A 24,277-nucleotide genomic window follows, 5' to 3' on the forward strand; every position below is an offset into this window, starting at 1 on the left:
TTCAATAGATTACTAGTTTCCAGCGTCTTGCCAACTTGGCTCTTCTTATATTACAAGAAAGATAAACAGAAACAAAGGTGTGAATATATCATGAAAAAAATGAAGTTGTTATCTACTCTGAAACTTTCAGGACTAAAAAATATCCTACGGAAATATAAATCTCTATCCTAACACATTTTTCACAGTAGTTCTTTTCAGTTCAACTGCAACACCAAGCAGCTTAGTTATTACTCTCCACCACTACAGGGAAATTAAAAGAAAAAAAGAAAACACTAAAATATAAGATTCAGAAATTACCTCATCAACTGCATTGTCAAGTAGTTCTGCTATTGCTGAAAGCAAGAATTAAAAGGAGAATATAGTATCTATCTCAAAATGAAAAATGGCAGAACACATAAAATGCAGCAACTTGAATTCATTAATCATATACACAAAAAAGAGATGAAGGAACATGGGGTGGACATGTAGATAGTTTTTGCCATCAGTCATCCAGAAAGAGGAACTGACTTGGATTAAATTTTGATTCGGGCTGCATGGTTTTGGAACTGCCTCACCCTCAATTAGCCATCTCTTACTTGAAATCTTTGTAGGATGCATAGTTCAGCATGTCTCCATTAGCATAAAAACAAAAAACAAAATACAACCCCGATTTCTCACCTATTTAACAGGAATGGCATCCAAAAGCCACCAGCTAATCTAATACAAATATTGGTTATCTGTAGTTCAATCATATTGCACAAACCGACAAAACCCACTTCAATGAACAGACATTGATATGTGGTGGTAATGTTGCTTCAAAACAAACAAACAACCAAGCAAAGCATTCAACACAGTGCAGTCTAAAGCAATAATCAAATGGCAAAGTGTAAATAATTTATTATTTAGTACATGAAACTACAATTAGATAGGAACTGTTGAAGCACTGTAGGGCAGTGCCATATGCAACCACGTCTGAGGGAAAAAGTTACGGTTAAAATGGACGAATGCAAGCATGTCCATACAAATAAGTGGAGCATCTGTGACACTACCAACACAAAAATTAAACGCCAAATCAGGTGCCAAAATCAGGCTGATATCCACACGGGTCCGTCTCTCAGGCTCCATCATGAAAAACCTGGCATTAGCGAAAGTAATTAGTACCATCTAGGAAAAAAGCCATACCTGATACTAAGATCATATCAACCAAGGAAAGCTTAATACATGGCATGCAACTGATTACATAAGTTGATCTACACATAAAAGATTGCTCACTTTGGAAACATAAAAGCACAATGGCATAATATATATCTATATGATTCTCAACCACCGCCGAACATAACAGAAATAAAAGAGCAATATAAACTTACATTGGGCAACCTTGGTGGCTTGGTGGGGAGCAACAATGCCTGATTAATCATGTTCATCTCCAATGCTCCAAATCAACCTGAATCACATTTACATGAAAGAAACATATAAGTTCACCCAAATGGTTCAAGTAAACAACAATTTACTAAGGATGTGGCAGCATTTCTTATCACAATACCAGAATAGAGAAAGGACGAATAGGATCAAAAGATAGGCAATCTTAAAGAAGCGTTGTTTTTTCTCCCAACTCAGCTGGTTATAGATCTCAGTGACATCTACGAAGTGTTTTCCCTTCATGTACCTGATCATGGAGTCACAGATTATATCAGATATGGTGATAAGCTCTAATATGGTACCTAAGGAGGTCTTCTGAATAACATTATTCTTCTTTTAATCATATGAAGTAATATGATTCTCTTCTTGATAAATCATTGCTAAACTTTAAAGAACAAAAAAACTCGTGCTCTCTACAACTTACAAATTAGAAAAGTTACAAGTTTAATTTTACATGATTCATTCTAAAAAAATGCATGCATACAATACATGAAGAAATATTTGTATAACTTCTTTCTGCATTGAACATAAATTGCAAGGCAAAGTACATTTTATCATACTGCCTTCCAGACACCACTGTGCATTTAGTTAAATCCTAGCATCTTGGTATGTGCCTATGCATGAGAGAGGCTCTGTTTAACCACACACACACACATGGAGGGAGGGAGGAGACAGACAGGGAGAGGAGAGAAAGGGCAGATAAACAGTAGAGTGAGGTTATTTAAAAGTACAATTCGTGTTCTCATTATGGTGAAACATGATATATTTGGTTAAACATATTACAAACTTTCCAAGCTGCCTATCCGTCAACTGGCAGTTCATGGTAAGGATCAAAATTATCCCAGAAAAAGAAATTGCATAAAAATCTGAGTTCTCAAACTCCAATGTTTCTTGCATTTTAAAATTTAAGATCCAGATTTCATCAAAAATATTTCAAGTTAATAACTTTACCAGATGCCCATATCAATAAAACTAACTACAGTCTCAACTCTTAAGTACATATTTCTTATCCCAACTTGTTCATCACATGTAAATGGGGTTGCAGTGAGAAACCAGAAGGCTATAGTCATTTGAACGTAGCAACAATTCTCCTAATACAGTTGATCACACAGGGATCAATATACCATGCAGACATGCCTCACTTGGAACAAAGTTACAACATCGTATTCAAGTTTCCCACCTTTATCAAAGTATTTCTCTGTGCAATATTTTGTTTTCAAGACTAATGAGTTCAAATGGAAAGACACATGGAAGTAAAAATCAAATCAGCGTCATATAAGTTAACTCTAAATTTATATGCACAGAGGTCATGATTTATATATAGTTCTAGAAACAACAAACGTTTGAGTAATGGGTGAGAAAGAAACTTACAAATTCACATTGTAATATAGGTGGGGGACACACAACAAGAACATAAACCAATGTCTCGCTATAAGAAGAATGAAGCACAAAACTCCTTGAATAATAAACTCTGGCACAACAACATAGTTTATCCGGGAAGATGAATCATATGGGTTGATGTAATCGTACTCAAGGTCGACCAAGCACACAAGCTGCATTCAACATTTGCAATGGTCATATCGCTAAGCATTACAACAACTTCAGCAAAATAAATGCCCCCGATTCACAAAACACTGTGAGACCATCTCTGTAACTTGGCTTACTATGCAGAAGTTGTAGGACAATTGTACTATATAAAATACGCATGATGACTTTAAAACACAAAACTGTATCTATCATACAAAAAAAAGCTCATCTTCATTTACCTAGAATTTGTGCAAAATTCTAGGAGCATTGTTTTCATTATCAAGTAACTTATGCAAAGTCATTACTTTTTAAAACTGTTTCACAAACTCAGGTTATTCTGCATAAGAATGTAAACTTAGAAAGATGCATGTATAAATTTAAGCGCGCACACACACACAGTTCCATTTTGTAGAGACTCATAATTTATACAAAGTTCAAACAAAAAAAAAAAACAAAAAAAAAAAACCTCATTCTTGGTTTCTAAGATACTTTCCAGTTCAACTTACATTTGATGGGGAAAAAATAATGAAAATTGTCGAAAAAAACAAAATAAAAAACCACGAAAAAGAACTCTAGAGCCAAGGAAAATGAATTATGGAAATCCCCAGAAAAAAGTTCACCAAAAACAAAAGAAATCCAACTCCAAGGTGTTAGAGGAGTTGATTCGGAGGTGTAGCTATAAACCCAAGCACCCGAGTTCGAGTCTCCAGTTCGACCTTGGAGAGCACGCAGCAAGAGAGGTAAAATCCCTTGTGAATCCCCTAGACCCGGCGTGGATTGCCTGCCTTTACCGGCCCAAGAGATTAGTCTAGTGCACGAAAGCTGACCAGGACACTCTCGGTTACCAAAACGAAAAAAACAAAAGAAATCCCAGAAAACATATGCGAACAGACAATTGATTCCAAATTAAAAATTAAAAAAATTAAATTATAAACCTAAAATTGAAGACCCAGATGGGTACTAGGCTGTGAATCCATCACTGCCATAAGCCTATAACATGAACATATTTAGAAAAAATAAAAGGGTATAATCGTGAAAGAATTACCTGATAACCGATAATGCATAACAGAGTTAGAATGAAGAAGAAGCTCAACAGCCACGTCCAAAGCATTTCCATAGCTGATCACCTCTCTCTCTCTCTCTCTCTCTCTCTCTCTCTCTCTATCTACCTGTGCGTGTGTTTAATAATCTTTGTTTTCTCCACTTCTATGTGGGTTCGTCTGTGTTCCTGTTTTCTGTGTTTTGGTCTTCTTCTCTCAGTTTCTGTGTTTATTAGTTCCTTTGACGCCAGACGGCAATTTGTAGTACTATGCTTAGATTGATTTTGATGATTATTATTTATTAAGAATATTTAATAAATTTTATGTTTTAATTAAAATTGTTTGGTCAACAGGTTGAATGGTTCGTAGCTGACCAGTCGTGGCCCGTGGGCTTTTAGCCATCGTATGAACATAGAACGGACCCAAACTCAACCCCAAAGTCTTCGAATTACTCCCAAACTCAAATTTCAATTGACACATGAGCGACGGCTAAAGAACGGCCTAAAACTAAAATTGGTGAATTGCCTTTATATAGAGGCATGATATGGTAATATTAGGTCACGGTGTAAGTGTGACTAATTTAACACGTATAAGTTTTAAAATTTTAGATATTAATAATTATATATATATGTCATAATTTGAATAAATTGATCACACTATGATGTAATATTATGGTTGTGAAATAAAAAAATTTCTAATAGTAACATGACTTATCAATCATAGAGAATCAATAATCATGCTTCTAAAAGAATCCCACGTCGTAATCTCTCGATCTTAGAGACCTGAGTTTTTGCATTACATACAATCATATATGTCTACACTTTTTTAGTGTCAAAAAAGTTCAATCATTTCTTTCAAGATGATGAACCGGCCCACAATATAAATGAGTGGCGTGTTTGTACAGTGCTGAGCACTCTTTGGTGAACGCTCGACTTGTTCATTTTTATTTCTCCGGTACGATTGAAACAGTTGAACAATTATGTTTTATTGAGTTATATACTTGTATCGAACAATTTTAGTACAAAATAAAAAATTAAGATGTTGAGTGCTCGATTTATTAAAAAGTGGGCCGTTTTATCAGTCACATTCGCATTTGGGCCGTTTTGTCTAGAGGGTCATTTTTTTTGGTCCAGTGTAGAGAGCCCCAAATATAACCACCAATCTGAGATGGGCCTTTAGTCATTAGTCCCTAATACCCCGAACGATGCCGTTTACCCCATTTATTTCTTGAAGCTAAAGACACCGAGGGATCTGAAAGAAGAAAAGCAAAGCTTCACAAAGCTCACCTCGCACTTTGCTCCGCGCCCTAAATTTGCTTACACACATCTCTCTCTCTGTCTCTGAACCACTCACCATGACCAAGCAGCACGCTAACTGGTCCCCCTACGACAACAATGGCGGGTACTCTCTCTCTCTCTCTCTCTCTCTATCTCTATATATGTATGTATGCATATGAGTAATTGTGTTTTTTTTTTTTTTTGGGTGTATTTGATTGTTTCTGTGATTATTGCAGATCCTGTGTTGCGATTGCGGGAGCCAATTACTGTGTGGTTGCAGCCGATACTCGGATGTCGACCGGTTACAGTATTCTCACCCGCGAGTACTCCAAAATCTGCAAACTGTACGGACTTTTATAATTCTCTCGCATATATATTATTTTGTTCCTTTAGATATTCTGATTTTATAAATAAATTTGACGAGTTGGTTTTGATTTTTAAGGCAGGCTTTTGCTGTATTTTAGTTACTGCTTTTAGGATTTTTTTGTTTTTAGGTTTTCTCTGATTTTTATTTTGTTTCTGGGTAATTATCACTTGGGTCAGATTGTATGTTCTTTGAGTCTTAGTGATTAGTCAAATTGGTTTTTGGGCAGACACATTGGAGTTAGGAGTATATGTTAGAATTATTTTGTCCATAAACTTGAAATTTGGCCAATATTTCAGGGAATTTCTTGAAATGCTTTCAGTTTTGCTGATAATCATTTTATGATAAGATATTATGTTTGCTAGCAAGTTTTCTATGCTGGGTCAAATGGTCAATGATTTAATTTGAAGAAATAGTGGCCGAATAATTTTTAATAATTGATATATTTGTTCTTTCCAAATAGGGGTTTACATTTAGGAAAGTAAGGAAATATAGGCCTAGAGGTGGTGACGAAATTATCCATTGCATTTGGGTTGTTTATTTGGCATATGGAGCAAATTCTTGTATCTATCACCTTAATTGCGATTCTACTCTGCTTCTACATGATATAAGGGAGTGGGAATTAATGATCACTTTGCTCCACCAGGATTTTCCCGTTAACTAATACCATTTAGGATATAAATTTATAGAAATATAATGGATTGGTCAACTGGGTTGTTTCAAATTGTGAAGCATAAAAAAATGTTTTTGAATTTTAATCACCTACACCCATGCTTGCACAAGGTCTCGTTTTCACTAAGGCGGCGAGCTTATGTTATGTGTTTCAAAGTCAAACTATTGCTGATAGATTTAAGGTGATTGTGTCTTATGTTCTCAATGAATGAAAAAATTGTTATCCTTTATTTGATATCTGATGGCTTAAATCAGCACTTAGTAGTTGTCTTGCTGATTTAATGAGAGGATTTTTACTGTTTACCACAGTTCCTCAGTAATGATGTTGGGCTTACATATTGTTTCGTCTTTTGAACTTGCAGAGCGGACAAATCTGTAATGGCCTCTTCTGGTTTTCAGGCTGATGTGAAAGCTTTACAAAAGCATTTGGATGCCAGGCATTCGGTGAGGCTTAAAAATCCTATTCAAGTACTGTTTTTTATATTTTTTCATCTGTAACAGACAGTGGTTGGTTGGTTGCAACAATTGCGTAGGCTATATTTATTAGCGTTGACTCTAAAAAATCGAAGCATTTTCCAGAACTGCTGATGTATCATTTTATCCATGTTATCATTGTTTCCCAGATCTATCAGCATCAACATAACAAACAAATGAGCTGCCCTGCAATGGGCCAACTACTTTCGAACACCCTTTACTACAAACGGTTCTTTCCGTACTATTCTTTTAATGTTTTGGGTGGCCTTGATAACGAAGGTAATATTAGAGTTTAGAAGCTTTTGTTCCCAGTTAAAGAGTCTTTCTGCTAACAAGAATTTCTAAACTATAGGTAAGGGTTGTGTCTTCACGTATGATGCTGTTGGTTCCTATGAGAGGGTTGGATATAGCGCCCAAGGTTCTGGTTCCACACTCATCATGCCTTTTTTGGATAACCAACTGAAGTCTCCCAGCCCTCTCTTATTGCCTGCTGTGGTTTGCTCTTGACTTTGATTACTAGTTTACCCATTTGCTTCAGAATATTGGTAACTTTTTATTCACCCTTTTCACTATTTATGACATGTGCAGGATGCTGTAACACCACTTTCTGAAGCAGAAGCAATTGATTTGGTCAAAACTGTTTTTGCATCTGCAACTGAGAGGGATATATACACTGTAAGTTTTTGGTCCTTTGCAGATTTTTTCCATCTTTCATATCAAGCTCATCTTCAGGCCCAAAAAGGAAATATCATTCTCATTTGCACCTCTCTCTCACTCACACGCACACACACATACACTCAATTTCTAAAAGGTGTTATGGATTTCTTACAGGGTGACAAGCTGGAAATTGTTGTCCTAAATGCTGATGGCATTCGGTACGAATACATGGAACTCAGGAAAGATTGATGTCTACCCAGAACCATGGTGCTGGTTTTGACCAAAGCAGAAATTGGAAATTCATGCTGTACCTTTGGGTGGTAAATCAAGACAGTTCAGTCAGTGTTGTCCTCACTGTTTGCTTTTGATAATTCCAGTTTAAGAAAACTACCATCTACTTAATAGAAATGTTGTAGTGGTGCTGCTTGTATTGGACATGAGTTTCTTGTATTTAAACTATAATGACTTGAATTATGCAATTAGCTTTGGCTTGAGTTATCCATTTGAGTTTGGTGCTTTGGAAAAGTATATTTGTTTGGTTGTTACATAAAATTGCACTCTTTTGTTGGGTTTCTGAGTAAGAGATATTTGATATCTCTGTTAGGCATCATGTTCAGGAGAAATTGATTGAAATGTTTTTCAGCCCCTCACTCCCCTTTCTTTTGGTTTATCTTTGTTCTTTCTTGACAACCATTTGATTTGTTCTTTGATGGCTCATTTCTTCAAATATTGCATGTTGGAAGATGGTCATCTATTCCAAGTCTTTGTGGCAGTCATTTCCCAATTCCCAGGGAAATGGCTTCTTTATTAGTTTATTCAGTTTCAAACTCTTAAATAGTACTCAACTACAGTTATTACAGTGAAACATTCAAAGCAGTTGACAGCATGAGCACCATTCTGTCCTGATGCTATATTTTTTCTTTAAACATAGTCATCAACACATCATATGATTACCAATGTTTTGGTTCCTTTTTATTAGCCTCAACTGCTGCACTTCTTTTATTTCCTGCCTTGTTTTGGCTTGGAGTTAAGTTTCTAGAGATGTTCCTTTCCTCTCCTCTGTTCATTCATATGATTAGAAATTTCTTTTGTGGTAAACTTGCTTCTATGTGCTGTGCATGACATTTCTTGTTCAAACATTTGTTATTTTCTGTTTTCTTCGCATTCATTCTTCATTACAAAAATCATTACATGACTGCATTTGTGTAATATGAAAACTTTGAGGTTCAGTGTTGATCCATCTGCATGACTGAGTGTAGTAAAAATGAAGGTACAATACAATGCAGATTGCATATCATCTTCTTATTGTATAATAGCAAGGGTCTCTCAAAAGCTGTCCTTAGAAGCCCACCCTTTGTTCTCTAACTCTTTCCGCAACGCCTACCATGAAGTCAGTTCAATTGAGTTTATAATGTAGTTGTAAATGCAAAAGCAGAGGCAACAAAAAATGAGTTGTTTGTATGCAGTGTTCAGTTGTTCACCTTGATTCTCTTTCTGTTGATGTCGAAATCAAAGTTCCCCAACCGGGATGCAGATCGATACTCCACTATTGAGTCTTTGCCTGGTGGGAACCAAAACTCAACATCATCCACAAACTACACAAAAACAAGAGAACTAATCAATAAAACTATTTGGATCACATTTACGACTGAATTTTTGCTCTAGTTATGATCAAGATAGGGGACTTTTGGGTTATGGGTCAACACTCAAACCTACCCCTAGAATGGGGCATTGGTATTCCACTCGCACATAGTCATCTTTCTTCTCCATAATCCTTGGTGTGAATTTGTCTGGCTTTGTTGATTTTATCTGCAAAATGGAGTTTTATATTGGGCTTTGCCCATTGAGTCCAATGTTCATATTTACTAGGATTTAATCTAAGTTGCCATATATGATGGAGATGCAAACATGTTTGAAAATCCTTATACCACTTGGAGAAGTTCCTCCATAGCCACCTCTCTGCTCACTGCCTTTTTCCTATTGCGTCCTCCATTGTAGTCCCTGTAATAGAAAAAACCCACGTGCACCACATTTTACTTAAAGGGTCGGTGTGAGTTGGCCCTATACAAATGGTGAGTATGCAGCAAAGGGAAACAACATTTTTTAAACACACAGTATTGGGTTTGGGTCCCATGATCCCATGATCCCATGATCCCATGATCCCATCCCATATAGACTTTACAGCAATCCTTGTTTGACCCCCAATTTGGTCAAAGTTCCACACTGTCATCTGCATGGGTTTGGATTATACCTAAGATCCCATCTTGCAGTGGTAATCATTAATCAGATGAAAGATATGGATTCAATCTCCTCCTAGTCTCCTCCTTACCAATCGGTTCAATTCATCTATAAAAAAGGTTTGGTTTTTAATATGAAAAATGAACAGTCTTAATAATAAAAAAAAAAATGAGCTCCAAAAGAATAAAAAGTATGGTATTTAATGTGGTTGGTAAAGCTTCTGATATGGAATTCTTAATTATATAAAATGAGCACTAAACACAAAAAAAGAAATAAAGAAAACTATGGCACTCAATGTAGTTGGAAAAGCTTGTGAATCCATTTCCCTATCTAACAAGAAAAAGATAAAATGAAAGAAGAATTAGAAGTAGCATACCAAGGAGGGGCATAATGGGTGAGGTCAGTGACATTCTCAGAGGTTGAAATGCAAGTCCTAGTAGCTGGACAAAGAGCCAAAGCCGGTTGGTTTTTCTGCACCCCAAGGTAATCAGGCTTTTTACCACTGCACCCATCAAATTAAATTCAACAAAACTCAAATCACACCAATTAAGTTTATATTATAGATTCAGTCCAAAAGTGCCCTGAGTTTGAGGGATAGATTAAATAGATAAGATTGATAAGGATGAGCTTAAAATGCAGAGGACAAGTACCTGAAGTTGAAGATAGCCCCTACCACAGCCAATTCGCTGCTCCTCAGTATTAGTTCCCTTCAATTTTTTGCAATGTTGGATCATAAATTTTGGTTCAACAACCATGTGGGTCTCTGTGTGTGTGTGTGTGAGAGAGAGAGAGAGAGAGAGAGAGAGAGAGAGAGAGAGAGAGAGAGAGAGAGAGAGAGAGAGAGAGAGCACCTTCGACCAACTGGGTCAGTGGGTTTCTGGTCCTTTTGCTGCTGAGAAAGAACGATTAGAGGAATGGTGGAGCTACTATTCACTTTGTTGTGGTTCCTGTAGTAATAGGAGGACCTTGGGTATGCCATAGAAGCCATTTTGTGTGTTTGTGTGCGTGTCTCTCTGTTTCTTTGAGCTCTCTGCGTGAAATACTGAAATCTTGAGCGCCTGTTTGTTTGATTGTTTATGCGCATATATATCGCATCTCACTGTGTCCTAATGTGGCTTTGTGGGTTGGACCGTGCGCAAAAGTTTCAACATACTCAATTGTTACAACATACCCAATTGTGTAATATAAAATCGTTCCAAAACTTTCTAAAAAAATGTACCTAATTCTAATTGTGTGATAAAATTTTTTCATATCTATTCAAACCTTTAAGATGGCACTATATTGGCACATGCCTGCAAACTGGGGCACTGACTCCACTGAGTTCTTGTCCACTCATTAAATGGGTTTAGGATCTGTCCACTGAATATATTTTCTTTAGCCTATAGCTATTGATTTAACATTTTTTTATGGTCAATAGACAATAGGTAGTTCATTTGATAAAGGATACATAGAAAATGGTCACAACAAAAAAAAAAAATCTGACTTTAGTTTAATTTTAAAATTGTAAAATATCAACTAAAATGGCAATATTTAGTTTATTTTTAAAAATAAAAATATTAAGACATGAGTACGTATAAAAACTAATATGAGCAAAAGTATTCCGTTGCCGGGACTTGAACCCGGGTCTTTCGGGTGAGAGCCGAATATCCTGACCAACTAGACTACAACGGATTTGATGCTAATTCACTAGTATTTTGATTAATATTTGAGAGATATTACGTAATTTGGCCATTTCTCAACTCAAAACCAAAGCGGGAAGATCAAAGAGCAGCACAGCTGACAAGTGACAGCACCATTCACTATTAACTATTTCAAACAAAACCCAACTTCTGCTACAAGCTTTACTAATCCCTCTTCAATGGCTCGAAACAAGGTAAGAAAACCTCATAATCTGTCTTCTCTCTGGTTTTTTCTTCAAGTAAAAGCTGTTGTTCTTTTTTTGTTTTGGTGAATAAAAGCTACTTTTCTTCATTTCACTGTCTAAACTACTCATTCTATTTCTCTTCTTTTATTTTATTTTATGTTTTAATTTGATTTGGTAGTTCCAAAAGAAAACCCTTAAACATGTCAATTTCATATGATACTTGAGTTGCTAGTTTCTGCATAGGGTTTAGGGTTTTAAGGCTGTATTATTGACTTCTCTCAGTTACATGAAAACCCTTTGAGTCTGCTTAAATTTGGGTCCCTTCCCACCAGTTTTCATGAAATGCAATTGCTGTTTGTAATAAGTAAAATCTGGGCACTCTTATTTCCTTAATAGCGAAATATGGTAATTTTTTTTTAAGGCTTTGTTTTTAAGTTAACAACATTTTCATGTATTTGGGATCAGGAAGGGTTGGTTTTGTTGATCGACGTCAGTCCATCGATGCACAATGCTCTTCCGGAGATAGAAAAAGTTTGCTCTATGCTAGTAGAGAAGAAGGTGTGACTGAATTTCTTGTGTACGGTTGGTGGTTCTAGAGTAATGCTATTTTTACAATTTTATTCTTATTTTCTTGGTCCCTTTCTATTTTGCAGCTGATTTACAGCAAATTTGACGAAGTAGGAGTTGTTTTGTTTGGAACAGAAGGTACCATTTAGCTCTCCAATAAATTAGTTATAGCAATAACATCATTGTACTTACTTTGTGTGTGATTTCTAGTTGCTAGGTGTGTTTTCTTAATTCCATCATATTCTAAATTTAACTTTTTAGTAACTTTTTGGGGAGCATTACTTATTAATGGTGCTATCTGATTGTTCAGACACTGAAAATGAACTGACAAAGGAAGTGGGTGGATATGATCATGTAGTGGTTTTACAAAATATGAAAGTTGTTGATGGACATCTTGTTGAAGCTCTACAACAACTCCCACGAGGAACTCATGCTGGTGATTGTATCCTATTTTTTTCCTAGTGTTTTCAGTGGGTAGCAATTTATGCTTCACCTAGTGTCTAGAAGTTTAATGACTGTGATTTCTTCTTGGCTTGCACCTTCTACATAAAATATTGCCATTCTTACGCTTCTTGAGATTCAAAAGGTTGATGATCCCTTTTTTTTTCCTTACCTTATTCTCACAATCCTTCCAATTGCCTTTTGTTTGCCTTAGAGATGAGCCTTTTTGATAAGAGCTTTACAGATGAACTCTGTACATAATTAGTTACTTATTAATAAATTTTGGGTATCTATGTACTGGAAGGTTTAATTTACTATATAGAATTATAGACATATATGTTCATTTGTCTGTGGGTATGGGTATGCCTTCAAATTTCATTTATTCTGTAAAATAGCGTATATGCCTTTTTTAAGGATCACCATTTTTCATAATTATCTCACCCCCCCTCTCTCTCTCTCTCTCTCTCTCTCTCTCTCTCTCTCTCTTATTTTTGGTCAATTTCATTTGAAGCTGAAGGGAGAACCTTTTGGTAAAATTGTATAAGAAATTGTTTCAGGAAGGAAATTTGTCCTGTGCTTGATTATGTACTCATTTTCATCTCCTTGGAACCTTAACTTTGTTGGTAGTTCTTGATAGTATAATTGTTGGGTTGGATATGCTAATAAAGAAATATGCAGAAACAAACAAAGGGAAGAAACGTCTTTGTCTGCTTACGAATGCACAATTTCCTACTAAAGATCCGCAAGAGGGAACTAAAGAAGAACAAGTCACCACCATTGCTGAACATATGAATGCAAATGGCATGAGAATGGAAAGTGTAGTCTTAAGAGGAAGGCTTACTGGGAAAGCAGATAAAAGTATAATGGATGAGAATGATCGTCTTTTGGATATATTTTCAAAGAAAACAAGTGCAAAATTAGTGTATGTTGAGAGTCCGACTTCATTGCTAGGTGCTCTTAGAACTCGGAAAATATCTCCAGTTACAATATTCAGGGGTGATCTTGAGCTCAGTTCCAAAATGAAGATTAAGGTTGGATCTTTTATGCTTTTTGCAAATTGATTTTCAATCCTACAATTTTATCTAATTGTGCATAATTATTGTTGCATGCTACTGTTTCCTACAAAAAAAAATTTAGTTTACTTTTTTTTTTTTTCTTGTATCAAGGGACAAAAAGTTATCACAATGTTATCATAATGCCAATAAAGATTTGTGACCTCCACACTTGAGTATTTCCATGAGTTAGAAGCAGGGTTGTGAACCACTGTCTATGTGGACAAACTCGTTGACCTTTGTGTGCCTGGGCCAGTGTCTGGTGCAACATATTATCATCCATTGTCACGAGAGTCGATATCCTTGTTGGTACTCATATGCCTTTGGGGTTTAATCAGTGGGATCCACATTCTGGTGCTTCTGATGCCAGTTTACTGACCTGTTCTTGGGCACCCTATATTGAGCATAAGAATGGCAGCATTGAAATTTGAATGTCACTTCTATGAGTCATTTCACATGTTACATTGTGATTCTGTGGGGCCTTGTTGAGTCTTGTACATGTTCTACACGTCAGTGTTCGATGAGTTGCATCTTTTTTAATTATAATTCTTCTCATCTTATGGCTTAATGTTGATTCTTGCATGCCTTAAATTGTCTGTTTTATATTTCTAATCTGTTGGTTTTCTAAATAAATATCATACTGTCCCGAGGATAGTCTATTTTACAATTGGAACTATTTTTCTAGGTGATAATATAGCTTTAAGATTTGTTTTTTGACATATCTTGTTTATACCATTAATGATAATCAGGTATGGGTTTATAAGAAAACGTCAGAAGAGAAGTTTCCCACTCTGAAGAAATATTCTGATAAAGCGCCTCTAACAGATAAATTTGCTACACATGAAGTCAAGACAGATTTTGAGTACAAAAGCATTGAAGATCCTAGTAAAGTAGTACCTCCAGATCAAAGGATTAAAGGTTATCGTTATGGACCTCAAGTAATTCCCATATCATCTTCCGAATGGGATGCTGTCATGTTCAAACCAGAAAAAGGTTTGAAGCTTCTAGGGTTTACTGATGCTAAAAACATAATGCGGTAAGATTTTATCTGCTTTAATTTGTTTTCAAGTGTTATGGTTTTAAATATGAATGGAAATGACAATATTTTGATTTTTTTGGTCCTGCCCTACACATAAACGAATATTAAAGACACTATTACATGAAAGATGTCAATGTTTTCATTCCTGAACCGGGTAATACAAGGGCCATTCTTGCTGTTTCTGCTCTAGCAAGAGCAATGAAAGATATGAATAAGGTAGCAATTTTGCGTTGTATTTGGAGGCAAGGACAAGGGAATGTTGTTGTGGGGGTCTTGACACCGAATGTATCTGACAAAGATAATACTGTGAGTCTCATGCCTTAATATGCAGTTTCACAGACTGCTTCCTTGAAGTACTTTTTCTTTTCATGGTTTCCTTTAATTCTGGGTGCTTTATTGTTCTTGATGGGCAGCCTGATTCGTTTTACTTCAATGTACTTCCTTTTGCTGAGGATGTTCGAGAATTTCAGTTTCCATCTTTTAATAACTTACCAGCATCGTGGCAACCAAATGAACAACAGCAAGCGGCTGCAGATGACTTTGTCAGGATGTTTGATCTTGCACCACATGGAAAAGAGGAGGCTCTGTTGCCTGACCTAACACCAAATCCTGTTCTTGAGGTACTCAGTCATGCAATTTTGTCAATCATTAGGTGCCCCTTTTTCTCCATGGAAATTTTTGAAATGGCCCAAAAGGCCATAAAGTATAATTTTTTGAAAAATTTCTAAAAGGGAAGTGTTTCAAAAATCTCATTTAAAGATGATAATGTATCCCTGTCTTCTTGATGTCTTTTTCCTAAATATTCCTTTATGGTTTTTCAAATGAAATTCATTGCAGATTTTATATATTGTTTTCAGCGTTTTTTTCGTCATCTTGAGTTGAAATCAAGGCAGCCAGATGCAGCTGTACCTCCGCTCGATGAAACTCTCAGGCAGATTACTGAACCTGATAAAGAGCTACTTTCCCAAAACAAGTTTGTTATTGATGCATTTCGTAGGCATTTTGAAGTCAAGGAGAACCCAAAGGTCGTTACTGTGCAATTTATTGTATTCTTTCAACAATAACAGGAATTCAAGTTTTATATGTAACTGGTTTGCAGCTGAAGAAAGCAAGTAGGCGATTCTTACGAGATAAACCATCTGGGTCAAATGAGGGAGAGGGTCATGCGGACATTTCTGATCAACCTAATTCCAGTGAACATACATCTGCAATTAAGGTTGAGAAAATTGGGGATGCTACTCCTGTCCAGGATTTTGAAGCTATGATGTGTCGTACAGATACCCCAGAATGGGTTGGTAAAGCAATTACGGGTATGAAAAACAAAATATACGACTTAGTAGAGGACTCTTACGAAGGGGATAATTATGCTAAAGCACTGGAATGTTTAATTGCCCTTCGCAAGGGTTGTATCCTAGAGCAGGTATGCCTCTCTCTCTCTCTCTCTCAATAAATAGTAGAATAATAATATGATAATATCAACATAGAAGCCAACTTTAGTACCTTGAAAATAAATAGAAAAATAAAGTTTGTCCTTTTCATAATTTTAACTAATCTAGTTTGAAACTCATAGATAGTGTCAATGTAAATTTGTTCTCTTTTAATTACTCTTCTTTCCGATGCACAAGTTAGATACTGGTGTACTTTGACAACTATGGCTATACCTGACAATTGCACTTTAAATTCAGAAAGTTTTTCCCATGCAGGAACCCAAACAGTTCAATGATTTTCTGCGCTTTCTATGCAAATTCTGCAAGGAGAAAGCCCTTGGCAGTTTCTGTGAATTTCTTGCATCCAAAGAACTCACCTTGATTTCTAAGACAGAAGCAATAGACAGGTTACACATTCTTGTGCTCTTTCCTGTTCTTCAAGCGCTTAGTTTCAAGTCATTACCTGCTCTTGTTTCATTCTCATTTCCTTCAACACTCACTAATTTGATATTTGTTTCTATATGTTTCCCTAAGCAGTGAAGTTACAGATGATGAAGCTAGCAGTTTTCTGGTTAAGTCAGAGCCCATGTTGGAATGAATGTTTGAGTGCTTTAATTGACATCTGGTGGTTCATTGTCACGTTCAGTCTAGTGTATTTAGGATACTTGATGAGAATTACATCAATGTACAGAACCCAAATTTTGTTTAAAGATATGGGGATTGATCTGTAAATATCTTGGAAGTAAAGTGTGGAAACATGATCTGCGAATGTATTGTTATGCGTTTTCTGCAGTAGCTCTTTAACATTTTCTCTTTCTTGACATACCTTTTTAAAAAGATTTAATTTTAATTTTATCCTTAAATAAAGTTAATGCGTGTTGGTCCTCTAGATAGTTTTTATTTCATCTCTGATTGTCAAACAACTTATTTGTGTTATTCATGATTAAACTTACCAACTGTGGAGTGTATAAAAATTGATTAAAAAAACTGGAGTATAAAAGCATCTCCACATTTACTTGGAATATAAAAGAAAATAAGAATTGGCAATCGTCTTGAGGTAGGGGACTGGTGAAAATTGAAGCTCTCTCTCTCTCTCTCTCTCTCTCTCTCTCTCTCTCTCTCTCTCTCTCTCTCTCTCTCTCTCTCTCTCTCTCTCTCTCTCTCATACAAATGCTCCCCCATTCGTGCCCATTGGCTTACATTTTTCGTTCCAAATGTCTTTTACTCTTTTTAATATATGTACATATTGAGAAATAAAACAAGTATTGAAAGGTTTGCTCATCCAGTCATCCCCTGCTGAATATATAATCATTGATTACGAAGTCAAATATAATCTTTTTTGGCTGAAATTACTAAGGGGATGTCCCCAACTCAGATTTTAATGGAATTCCATGAATTTTAAAAGAATTATGAATTTTGATGGATTTCATGGATTTTAATGGAATTCCATAGACTTCATAGGATTCGAACAGAATTCTGTTGTATTGGATTTTATTAATCCTAACCCTTAAGAATACTCCAAAATGTTTGAAGACTCTATAATTTATCTGACTGATCCTATGTTTATCCAAAGTAAAAAAACCTTTCCCAGGTTGAAATAATGTTAACAAATGGCTACCCTCTCTCTCATCCATTTCGTTGGGTAGTCTGCTTTGTTCAACTTGTATTATAATAACTCCTTGTAAATTAATACAAAAATAAATATTTGTTGAAAAGAAAGAAAATAATCATATGTGAAAGTTGATATATGATGCAGCTCCTTCAATGATCTACTAAAATTGATATTTTGCTGCCCAATTAAAAAAACATCCTTCATTTGGAATTTTGGATGCACAACTAAACATTGTTTATCTATCTTATACTGTATAAAGCCAAAAGGAGAGTTTGGTCTTACATAGTAATGTAGTATATACTTCATCAAATTTAGAATTGCCTAAAATGGAATTTGTGAAACAAAACAATTAAGTAAAGTAAAAACAGTCTAATAAAATGAAGGTATATGAGAGGTATCATTATAAATTTAATGTAAAAAGTATAATTGTAAATGAAGTAATTAAAACAAATTGAAAAATTAAGAAAAACTCACCCACTACCTTAAGAATGTTTCAAAGGTGGAGGCAGTGGGGAGTTATAAAAATTTTAGGCGTGAGAAATGTAAACATAAATGGTAAATGATAATTCAAAATATTAACATGTGTAATCAAAAAAACCCATTGAAATCAAGAGGCTAGTATTGTTATAATCCAGGAGAAATTATTCTATATGACGGTAACTCATATTTTACATGTGTTATATGGTTCAATGAAGAGAAAGGAAAACCCATAAAGGGAGGAGAAAAAAAAATATTTATACCAAAAGCCAGTTCCCTATTACAAAAGCCTGCATTTGAAAACCAAGGCACATTTGCGCAGAGAAAATGCTCCCACATTTTTGGTACTCCCTATTACAACTTTGGTACTCCCTCATTTTTTTGTATTGATGAGAAGGGGGAAAAATCTCAATACAATTTGCACATAGGAAATGCTAAGGCAGGTACCAAGGGCAGTAGAATTAATCAGTCAACGAAGTTTCACTAATTCAACATCGTATACAAGCCATGAGTTTGGTGGTACATCTTTACCATCTCCTTCACTCCCATAACTGCAACATGTAGAGCAAGGAAGTGAGATCCCAAAGAAAGAAATGCACAAAAGGAATTGGGTCAGCTAAAGTTTTACAACATACCCCATTGATGGTGGGATAACAAGTCTTCTTTTGGCACCAACTCGCATACCTGAGAATCATGCATAGATCACAACACTCTCAAAATAACAATAATCAAAAAGCAATTACAATCGTAACAACGAAGTTCGATTATAGAATAAAAATCTAAGTTCCTTAATCATTACCATCAAGACCAACATCCCAACCCTCTATAACCTTTCCCGAACCTGCAAGAAGCAACAAATGTAAATACAAGGTGGAAACAAACACTTTGGTAAAAATATGATTTTATCTCATTTAGTAATACCTAAGCGAAACTTATGAGGAGCACTGCCAACATTCGAGTCAACTACTCTTCCATTCTCTTTCAATTTGCCAACATAATGAATACTGATCTGAAAGCCACACAAAATCGAAAGAGTTTCAGTAATAGTTTATTTTAATTTGCGCTAGCAGAATTGTTCAAAGTAAAGAATATAATTTAGGTCGCTACCATTATACAGCCAAACAAACAAATTTAAAACAGGATCAGTAATAAATAGATCAAATACAGATTCAAAAGACATGCCTTTTTCCCTGAAGTGGCAACTTTGCCATCTGGTTTTCCCGCTTCTAACTCCTCAATACTCAATCCATTTGGGAGGGTCCTAACTTGAGATGACTTGGCATCAGCATTCTGGGCCTCAATCTGTATGGGAGATGTGATCTTCTCTTCTGCTGACAAGAGAGGTACATCTGTGTTTATAGCTTCCCCATGTGCTTGAGTTTTACTTTTCTTCTTCTTTTTAACTTTCTTCTCAACAGATTGACCAACAAATCTATAGGAAAACGAACAGACAAATTTAAATTAATCATGGGATAACTATTGCAAAATCACAAACACACACACACACACACGGGGCCTGAAAACCACATGTATATTGGAATAGAGTGTGGGAGATAATAATAGAAATTCATTTTTTTATGAATGGAAACAGTGCTAGTAATTGCACCCTCTTGACAAATGAAATATTTGTGTGTGCATGTGCGCTGAAGAGCGCAAATGCATACCTGGGTGCATGTGTGCATATGCAAAAGGCTCCACATGCACATGCATATTATGATTTACATCCATCTCTTTTGCCTTGTCTCTTTATGCTATTTCCAAGACCAAGGTAAAGGGGACCACAGGAATATATCTTGTGGCATTCAGAAAAACCTAAAGTAAAAATTATATATCTTGGCATACTTCTAATATTAAAAGCTCAAAAGAACACAACATTACTCACTCATCCTTGGCTGACTTCTGATTCTGTTCACTTCTCACTGGTAGATCTTGGCACATGTCACCCTTTGCCTCATCCTGCTGGCCTTTATCCTCTTTGACAACATTACCATGGTTAGTGCTGACTACCTCAAATGTTTTCCTCTCCACCTGCTTCTTCCTTTTCTTCTTTGGTCTTTCACAATTTTCAGGGGCTAGCTCTGTGGAAGGCATTGAGGAAGTATCTGGCACTTCAGCTCCACTGCTTGAGCATAATAATATAAAGAAAATCAAAACCCACAAACATCATCATCAGTACATGCTCCAACCATAAAGAATAGCATGCACACTTAAGTATAATGATGTGAGAATGTATAATATTCAAGGAAAAGGAAGCAAAAAAACTCACTTATGGTTGGCCATCTTCTGTTCTTGTCCACCTTCCTCCCCACACAAATTCTGGGTCCCATTGTCAGCTCTTGCCTCATCTTTCTGTAATTTATCATCTTTTTTAAGGACATTAGACTCAAGTGATTTCGCTTCCTTCGGATGTTCTTTCCTTTTTCTCTTTGGTGTTCCACCATTTTCAGGGCCTACATTAGAAGAAGGCAGCAAGGGGTCTACTGGCAGGTCAACTTGCCTGCATGAAATTTACCAACCAAGGATCAATAATGGAAGAGGTTAGCTGAAGCATCTACCTGCGCTAGCATATCATGGAAATCAATGCCAGCATGATTGGTAAATTCTAGTTTGGGTTTTTTAAGCTTCATTTGCAGTTATACATAAAATTCCCGGATATTGGTAGTTGATTTTTCTGTGTCTTTTTAACATCTCATATTGTTGTTCAGTTGACATCAAAATAAACATTAACAGATTAAAAGAAGCTAATAAATTTATGTAACTTATGTGTTAAATATGCCTTTTGAGGGTATTGTATGACAAGTGGAATTACCATGGTTATCTGTTAAGCAGGACAAATACCTTTTCGACTGACCATCTACATCCACATCATCAGCATCTCTAATTGATTCAGTAGCATTACAGACGTCATCTACTTTTTCTTCCACTTCCTCTGTTGTGTCGTTCATAGTGGCTTTTGTCTTGACCAAAGAGGAAATTGGTAATTTGTCTTCATCTTCACTTTCCACTTCTGACTCACTCAGTACGTACTTCTTCCTAAGTCGTCTTCGGTGGCCCTTTCCATTCTGTGGTTTCTTCTTATCCGAAACCTCCTCTACATAACCAGCATCAGAATCTCCAAATACAGATAGAGCAAACAGCTCAGAACAATATTGCAAAAATTCATAAATGATGTGTGATGCAGAGGCCAAAAATGGTGAAATATACCACTAAACTCAATGTAGATGAGCATGGACATGTTGTCTACAACAAATACCAAAACATTTCTGTAGAGCTACCATCATTGATCAAAATTGAAATCACGTATACTAAAATTTGTGGGGGTAAACAATGCAAAGGGGCATATAATTTGGTAATCATACCTCCACCATCAGAAATGGGAGAAGGTGGGAAGACTTCTGGGTCACTATCATCAATAAAACTATCATCATAGTTATCTTCTTCACTGTCAACGGATCTGTGTGTTTCTGAGTCAGCAATATCTTCCCCAAAGGATTCTCTTGGCACATAGTCAAGGGAAAATAAAGGGAATCACATATGGACTACTAGAGAATGAAAATATCCATATCCCAAAACCATATATTGTCTGCAAGAAAACTGACGATAGGAGGTGAAAAGATAATGACATAAAATATTTTATGTAGCTTTGATCTCTGAGAAATATACAACCGATGATATTATCCACCAAAAAAGAATCAATAGTCTCGGTCTCCATTTGTTGGAAAAAGGAATAGAAACAACAAAATCCCATAGTTTATTTTCTTGTCTTTTCCCAGTTAGGTAGTAAAAACATAGAAATTTTGACCAAAATATTAAGTTAAGCGAAATAAGATCCATGCCATAAACAATAACCCAATTCAACAAAGGGATACGAATCATCCGGATTGTGATGTCGACGACCATGAAGATAGTAACCAGAGAGGTGAACACTCCGGGGACCAAGAACAGAGAAGATGACTTCATCAGCCTCCTCAAATTCCAAATTTAGTTGCAAAGACTCGGCCGTCTCAGGATACAAAGAGCATAGATAAACTGGACTCTTGTTTCCTATATTGCACTGAAGTATGCTTTTCTTTGTCGCAGTCCCAGTCCCTAATGTTGCCTGTGTATATCATATATTCATCATTGATCAATACAATAAAAACCAAAGTCTATTTAATTTTCACACCACAGACATAAAAACGGAACTAAATTCTAACATACAGTTAACCAAATCCACAAAACACATGGGTTTCTATTCAAATTTTCCTAGCAATGAATTATAGCAAACAAATAACAACAAGCCTAATTCTAATGGAAAACATTACCATTGAAATGTGAAGCCGTCCTTTCAAGCCATCATATACATGAGTGAAAGGCTTTCCGGGTTTCACTTCAATTCCTGTAACAATCAATAACCACATAAGATTAAGAACCCAGTTGAACATCATTGGTAAAAGTTTATTTATTTTTCATATGCTCCACTTGGTTGCTGAGAAAGCCTGAACAGATTACTAATAAAGTTCAAAATTTGGAATATACTTTTCAATGATTCGAATTTTGAAACCTTGAAAACCAAATATCTTCAACCAGCTCAGCCTAGTTCAAAAATTTCATTTTTTTTTTCTACACTTTCTTCCTTTTTGTTTAACATATTTTCAATAACCAAGCAAAATTTTTTATTTTTTAATAACTCACCCCAGAAAGCCATTCTTCTTTTGCAGAGAAACGAGTAAGAGCTCGCTCAGAGACGTCTTCTAAAACCCTAAAGAGACTCTCTCTCTCTCTCTCTCTCTCTCTCTCTCGGACCCTTAAACCCTGCTGAGAAAGTGAAAAGCCTCGCTGTGCCCAACTCTTATAAAAAACCTAAATTAATCTGAATGGAAGAAAAGGCTAGTCTTTCCATTGTGCTGTGGGACCCTTTGTTGACGTGGCAGTCCCTAATAGGACACCGCTTGACAGCATGGGTGACTATAGTGTTCCCCAGCGCGGGAGATAAGCACGCTCCAAATTTCCAGCGAAAAATAAAGAGAGCTGCTATTTGCACACCCTTTTTTTTCTTTTTGCACACCCTTTTTCTCTTTTTTTCTCCTACACACCCCACACACTTACTTCAAATTCAAAATCTCTCAACACACACCCAACCCATTACTAAAATACCCTCATTTCATTACACACCCTTATTTCTTTTCCTCTATTTTTTCTCACGTTCACACCCCCCTCCCCCTGTTTTTTTTTTTTTTTTTCTTCTTCTTCTCCAGCCAGCCAGCCAGCCCCTCCACCCAACTAGCCAGCCAGCCCCTCCACCCAACCAACCCAGCCCCTCAACCCCCTCACCCGACCCACCCCTCCCTCCCTCCCCCTCCGGCCTCCCCCCTCCACCCAACCCACCTAGCCCCTCAGCCCCTGCACCGACCCCCCCCGCAGCACCACCTCCTCTCTCTCTTCCCCAGCCCACCCCAACCCAGCCCCGACCACCCCTCACAGCCCACCCCAGCCCCGACCCACCCACTCAGCCCCTCACCGGACCACCTCATTCCCTCCCGCACCCCAGCCCTGTAGCAGCAGCACCTCCTCTCTCTCTATCCTCCCGCGTGCAGCTGCGCATCCGTTCGACACTGGCCCGCCGAAAATGTCACACTCGTTCGGCAGGCATCCGCCGAACGATGTGAGTGTTGTTCGATAGGTACCCACCGAACATCAAGGACCCGTTCGGCAAGTGCCTGCCGAACCAGCTACTCGGAGAGAGAGAGAGAGAGAGAGAGAGAGAGAAGGGCACGCCGGTGGTTGGAAGCCGCTGCGCGCGGTGGCTGGAGGGCTGGGGTGGTCGGGGCTGGGTTGGGGTGAGAAGGGGCGGGGCTGGGGTGGTCGGGCCTGGGTTGGGGTGGGCTGGGGCGGGGCTGGGGTGGTCGGCAGAGATGGTAGAGAGAGGGAGAATGGTGGTGGGCGTGGCTGGTTGGGTGGAGGGGCTAGCTGGCTGGCTGGAGAAGAAGAAGAAAAAAAAAAAAAAAAAAAAAAAACAGGGGGAGGGGTGTGTAGGGGGGGGGATGGGAATGGGGTGTGTGGGTGAGGGGAGGGTTAAAGTGGTATTTTTCTTGAAGCTTTTTTTTTTTTTCAAAAGGGGTGTGCAAAAAAAAAAAAGAGGGTGTGCAAATAGCAGCCCTCAAAATAAGAT

General features: G+C 36.9%; 5 protein-coding genes and 1 non-coding gene across 11 annotated transcripts; 2 read left to right on the forward strand and 4 right to left on the reverse strand.

Moving 5' to 3' along the window:
* Positions 1-854: 854 nt before the first annotated feature.
* LOC147290780 (protein cornichon homolog 4-like) lies at positions 855-4,189 on the reverse strand. Its single transcript, XM_086236708.1, has 5 exons — positions 3,971-4,189; positions 2,770-2,951; positions 1,523-1,645; positions 1,347-1,423; positions 855-1,114 (listed from the first exon to the last, which is right to left on the reverse strand). Exons 1-4 carry the CDS (start codon positions 4,040-4,042, stop codon positions 1,390-1,392), a joined length of 411 nt encoding a protein of 136 aa, XP_086092834.1. The 5' UTR covers positions 4,043-4,189; the 3' UTR covers positions 855-1,114; positions 1,347-1,389.
* A 1,015-nt stretch (positions 4,190-5,204) lies between these two features.
* Positions 5,205-7,907, forward strand: PBF1 (N-terminal nucleophile aminohydrolases (Ntn hydrolases) superfamily protein). The gene is made up of 7 exons (XM_086236801.1): positions 5,205-5,366; positions 5,479-5,586; positions 6,641-6,722; positions 6,902-7,031; positions 7,105-7,247; positions 7,341-7,427; positions 7,584-7,907. Exons 1-7 carry the CDS (start codon positions 5,320-5,322, stop codon positions 7,656-7,658), a joined length of 672 nt encoding a protein of 223 aa, XP_086092927.1. The 5' UTR covers positions 5,205-5,319; the 3' UTR covers positions 7,659-7,907.
* A 634-nt stretch (positions 7,908-8,541) lies between these two features.
* LOC147290782 (DUF1499 family protein) lies at positions 8,542-10,753 on the reverse strand. Of its 3 annotated transcripts, none has more exons than XM_086237916.1 (7): positions 10,499-10,742; positions 10,296-10,354; positions 10,024-10,153; positions 9,338-9,410; positions 9,126-9,218; positions 8,891-9,004; positions 8,542-8,789 (listed from the first exon to the last, which is right to left on the reverse strand). In XM_086237916.1, exons 1-7 carry the CDS (start codon positions 10,729-10,731, stop codon positions 8,736-8,738), a joined length of 756 nt encoding a protein of 251 aa, XP_086094042.1. In that variant the 5' UTR covers positions 10,732-10,742; the 3' UTR covers positions 8,542-8,735. The 3 variants fall into 3 exon arrangements, 2 of the variants coding, with proteins under 2 accessions (XP_086094042.1, XP_086094043.1); XM_086237917.1 differs by having other exon boundaries at positions 10,024-10,149; positions 10,298-10,354; positions 10,499-10,730; XR_015121321.1 differs by having other exon boundaries at positions 8,735-8,789; positions 8,891-8,970; positions 10,499-10,753.
* A 492-nt stretch (positions 10,754-11,245) lies between these two features.
* TRNAE-CUC (transfer RNA glutamic acid (anticodon CUC)) lies at positions 11,246-11,318 on the reverse strand. The gene has a single exon. It is a non-coding gene; the product is annotated as a tRNA-Glu (tRNA).
* A 96-nt stretch (positions 11,319-11,414) lies between these two features.
* KU80 (Ku80 family protein) lies at positions 11,415-16,821 on the forward strand. Of its 2 annotated transcripts, none has more exons than XM_086237443.1 (12): positions 11,415-11,520; positions 11,977-12,069; positions 12,165-12,216; positions 12,389-12,520; positions 13,147-13,550; positions 14,321-14,607; positions 14,721-14,916; positions 15,024-15,230; positions 15,468-15,635; positions 15,710-16,030; positions 16,296-16,444; positions 16,575-16,821. In XM_086237443.1, exons 1-12 carry the CDS (start codon positions 11,506-11,508, stop codon positions 16,633-16,635), a joined length of 2,085 nt encoding a protein of 694 aa, XP_086093569.1. In that variant the 5' UTR covers positions 11,415-11,505; the 3' UTR covers positions 16,636-16,821. The 2 variants fall into 2 exon arrangements, with proteins under 2 accessions (XP_086093569.1, XP_086093570.1); XM_086237444.1 differs by having other exon boundaries at positions 16,314-16,444.
* A 1,429-nt stretch (positions 16,822-18,250) lies between these two features.
* Positions 18,251-22,899, reverse strand: LOC147290785 (FKBP-like peptidyl-prolyl cis-trans isomerase family protein). Of its 3 annotated transcripts, none has more exons than XM_086235724.1 (12): positions 22,801-22,899; positions 22,431-22,504; positions 21,996-22,225; positions 21,486-21,622; positions 20,965-21,217; positions 20,393-20,623; positions 20,009-20,248; positions 19,309-19,558; positions 19,048-19,135; positions 18,926-18,967; positions 18,762-18,810; positions 18,251-18,677 (listed from the first exon to the last, which is right to left on the reverse strand). In XM_086235724.1, exons 1-12 carry the CDS (start codon positions 22,811-22,813, stop codon positions 18,596-18,598), a joined length of 1,689 nt encoding a protein of 562 aa, XP_086091850.1. In that variant the 5' UTR covers positions 22,814-22,899; the 3' UTR covers positions 18,251-18,595. The 3 variants fall into 3 exon arrangements, with proteins under 3 accessions (XP_086091850.1, XP_086091847.1, XP_086091846.1); XM_086235721.1 differs by having other exon boundaries at positions 20,009-20,245; positions 20,965-21,238; XM_086235720.1 differs by having other exon boundaries at positions 20,965-21,238.
* Positions 22,900-24,277: the final 1,378 nt, after the last annotated feature.

This window comes from Dryas octopetala, chromosome 3 (assembly GCF_963921425.1).
Source record: "Dryas octopetala chromosome 3, drDryOcto1.1, whole genome shotgun sequence".
Lineage (NCBI taxonomy): Eukaryota > Viridiplantae > Streptophyta > Magnoliopsida > Rosales > Rosaceae > Dryas > Dryas octopetala.